Below are 4,034 nucleotides of genomic sequence, written 5' to 3' on the forward strand. Positions count from 1 at the left end.
AGTCTTGGGGAACCTAGTGTCTAGTAAGGGCATTTAGGTGGATCGTGCAAAAGGTTGATGTAATAGAAAGGTTTCCACCACCCACTTCTGTCAAGGCAATAAGAAGTTTCCTTGGCCATGCTGTTTTCAACATGCGGTTTATAAAAGATTTTTCCTAAATTGATAACCCTTTGGGTAAATTGCTTGAAATAGATCACCCTTTGTGTTTTCTGATGATTGCAGGGTAGCTTTTGAGGAATTGAAGAAGAGGCTGGTGTCTGCACCTATCACAGTTGTACCCGATTGGGAGCAACCATTTGAGTTGATGTGTGATGCAAGCGATTATGTTGTGGGAGCAGTGCTGGGACAGTGAAAGGAGAAGGTCATGCACCCAATATACTGTGCATGTAGAACCTTGAGTGCTGCCCAACTAAACTACACAGTGATTGAGAAGGAGATGCTCGCAGTGGTATTCGCATTTGAAAAATTTAGGTCATACCTAATAGGCTCAAAGGTAATTGTTTATACTGACTATGCTACCCTCTAGTACCTAATTGAGAGAAAGGATTCAAAGTTGCGCTTGATTCGATGGGTACTGCTACTACAAGAATTCGACCTGGAAATCCGTGACCGAAAGGGAACAGAGAACCAAGTGGCTAATGACTTGTTTAGGCTTGAAGGAGAAGAGAAGAAGGTTGAGGTGGAAGAGATTATGGAGACTTTCCCGGATGAACAACTATTGGCTAAGAGCCTTGAGGTGGCGCCATAGTACGCACACATTGCAAACTACCTGGCGAGCGGTATTATCCCCTATGACCTTTCCTATGTTCAAAAGAAAAAGTTCTTTCATGATTTTTGCACGTATTATTGGGACAGGATTTGTGTTGATAACATGATCCGAGGATGTATCCCCGAGACAGACCAATCTTCTATTTTGCAGGCTTGTCACATATCCTAATACGGTGGCCATTTCGGGGGAGTAAAGACAGCTGCGAAGGTATTGGAGTCGGGCTTCTACTGTCCTACATTGTTCAAAGATGCACACTTTTGGGTGAAGGGTTGTGATGAATTCCAACAAACCGGGAATTCCCGCCGACATGAGATGCCCATGAACCCAATTTAGGAGGTGGAAGTGTTTAAGGTATGGGGAATCGATTTCATGGGGCCTTTTTGTCAGCTCATATGGTAACAAGTACATACTCGTAGATGTGGACTATGTGTCAAAATGGGTGGGAGTTATGGCACTCCCTACAAATGATGCAAAGGGGGTCATTGGTTTTTTGAGAAAAAATATATTCACCCGGTTTGGCACTCCAAGGGCAATAATTAGTGATGGAGGCACTCACTTCTACAACCGAGCCTTCGCAAAGTTGTTAGAAAAATGTGTCATGCGCCACAAGATTGCCACCCCATATCACCCACAAACGAGTGGGAAAGTGGAAGTTTCGAACAGAGAGATTAAGAGCATTTTGACAAAGATTGAATGCTACAAGAACAGATTGGCCGAGAAAATTAGATAATGCACTCTGGGCATATCATACCGCTTTCAAAACTCCGATCGGCATGTCACCGTATAAATTGGTATTTGGGAAGGCGTGTCACTTACCCATGGACTTGGAGCATAGAGCGTTGTGGGCATTGAGGCAGCTGAATCTCGATATGGAAGCAACGGGTACAAGTAGAGTCACAGAATTGTATGGGCTTGATGAGTTTTGCTACCATGCTTTTGAGAGCACAAGACTATACAAGGAGAGAATGAAGATGATGCATGGCAAAAGGATTCTTGAGCGGAGTTTTAAACCTGGAGATGTGGTATTGCTATACAATTCGAGATTGAAGTTGTTTCCGGGCAAGTTGAAGACAAGATGGTCAGGACCATTTTGTATGGTAGAGATGCATTCAACTGGAGCCATCAAGATTACATCGGAAGATGGCTCCCGCAAGTTCAAAGTTAATGGGCAAAGACTAAAACATTATCAAGGCATGTTTGAGGAAGATAAATTGATCTCGACCTTGTACTTGAAAGATCCTTGATAAGGGATAGCCTGAGTCATGCCACGACATTAAGTCAGGAGCTTCTTGGGAGGCAACCCATGGTTTTGTTGTGATTCGTCGTGCCGCGACGTTAAATCAAGCGTTTATTTGAAGACAACCCAAATTTTTTGTTTTTCTTTATTTTTCGTGTTTGATTTTGAATTGTGGAAGTATCGACATGTTTATGAATGTTGTAGGAATGAGATTGTGCGAATTGGAATGATTCAGGGTAAAGAAATCATGACAAAAGGTCAAAAGTGGCTAAAATTGAAAAGTTGAAAAAATGGCCAGCAGTGTTCTCGTCTAAATCCGCACCTCGCGCGAAGGCAGACGCGGCCCAGGCCAGCCAAATGAGCAGAAAACAGTAAAGTGGGGGCATGGCACCCCCACTTCGCGAATTTGTTTTTTTCCTTCTTCTTCTTCTTATTATTATTATTATTATTATTATTATTATTATTATTATTATTATTATTATTATATTATTATTATTATTATTATTATTATTATTATTATTATTATTATTATTATTATTTCAAACCTCTCCCCCAACGTAAATAACCCCCCTCTACTCCCAACCCTCACTTCCCATTTTTGCCTCCCCTCTCGCACCAAGTCCTCCCAATCCCTCATACAAACTGGTAACACCCCCTCTTCTTTTCTGCTCGTTCTTGTCCCCTCCCCCACGTAGCAGACCCCTCTCCTTTCCCTTAGGTTTATTTCTTGTTTTTCTCCTTCTTTCTTATTATGGTTTATTTTGGTGGAGTAAGTGAATTTTGAATTTTGGAGCATAGTTTGCTCAAGATTTTGCTGGTTGTTATGCATAGTGAGGTGGGAAACTACAATTCCCACCACCTCACTCAAATTGGGAGGGCAAAACACATGTTACTTGCATTGAAACATGATGGTAAATATTATGCATATAAGGTGTTCGAAAAATTGCCCGAATGAGAATTTTGATAGGTTTTGCAAATTCTGAGTATCAAGACTCATTGTTTTGGTAATATGAACATCTCTTAAGTGTGGGGTAGCCATTTGGGGGTCTTTGCACTTAAATTGCATTTGTTTTAGAACGAATGTCAACCCGCGACCAACTAAGGTACGACTCGTGCACGATGTGTGCGTCGTCCTACCCACTTGATTTTTAATGATTCTAAGTAACCTTATATCAATGCCATGAAGTTGTCGTAGACACTTATACCCTGGTTGCACACTTACGCTCTCGGGCTAAGTGTAGGGTGCAATATATACCGCTATGACAATATATGCGAGTCTTAGTTTGGGATGTATTGGATTCAAATTTTGAGGCTAGGGTGTTAGAGAGAGTCACACAATTATTTTAATTAGTCTTGGCATGACGTAAAGCTTGAGAAAAAGTATGAATAGTTCTTATGCTATGTTCTAAGCGTTGATATAAACCATTGTCATGGATGTGATGCTTGAGTATGTTTGGAAATGTATTTCTTGCCTATGCGCTTAATTTTATTCGCTCGAGGACGAGCAAAAGTCTAAGTGTGGGGTGGTGATTAATGGCCAAAAGTGCATGATTTTGAGTGTATTTTCATCTCATTTGTCATGTGAGTTGTGGGAGATTACATGATATTTGAAGTGAATTATACTCATTATGTATTTCTTATTTGTAAGAGTGAGCTTGAATGATAATGGAGCAAAAGATATTAAATTATTGCAAAAAAGAAGAAAAATTGAAGGATTGGGAGCTCGTCTATTCTCGTGTGTGGCACGAAAATGGTCGCGAAAAGGAGAAAAGTGAAGGCACAAAACAGCGAAGCGAAGTAAATGCACGGATCGCTTTGCGAAATGGAAGAATTTCAAAAGCTAAATCCGCGTCCATGTGCGTGCAACGCACAAAAGCAGACGTAGATTCCAGCTTCTCCCAACCGAAGTTGGATTGGAAAATTCCGCCCCTTAGCAACCCTAAGTGATATAAATACATCAAAGAATGACTTTTTAAGGGTTACACAGCATCTTTGAAGGAAAGAACAAGCAAGGAGAAAGACGGAAGA

At 41.0% G+C, this 4,034-nt stretch overlaps 1 protein-coding gene across 1 annotated transcript; it reads left to right on the forward strand.

Annotated features, from left to right (window-relative positions):
- Positions 1-1,587: 1,587 nt before the first annotated feature.
- On the forward strand, positions 1,588-2,013 carry LOC142171776 (uncharacterized). The gene has a single exon (XM_075235480.1). It carries the CDS (start codon positions 1,588-1,590, stop codon positions 2,011-2,013), a length of 426 nt encoding a protein of 141 aa, XP_075091581.1.
- Positions 2,014-4,034: the final 2,021 nt, after the last annotated feature.

This window comes from Nicotiana tabacum, chromosome 17 (assembly GCF_000715075.1).
Source record: "Nicotiana tabacum cultivar K326 chromosome 17, ASM71507v2, whole genome shotgun sequence".
Taxonomy (NCBI): Eukaryota; Viridiplantae; Streptophyta; class Magnoliopsida; order Solanales; family Solanaceae; genus Nicotiana; species Nicotiana tabacum.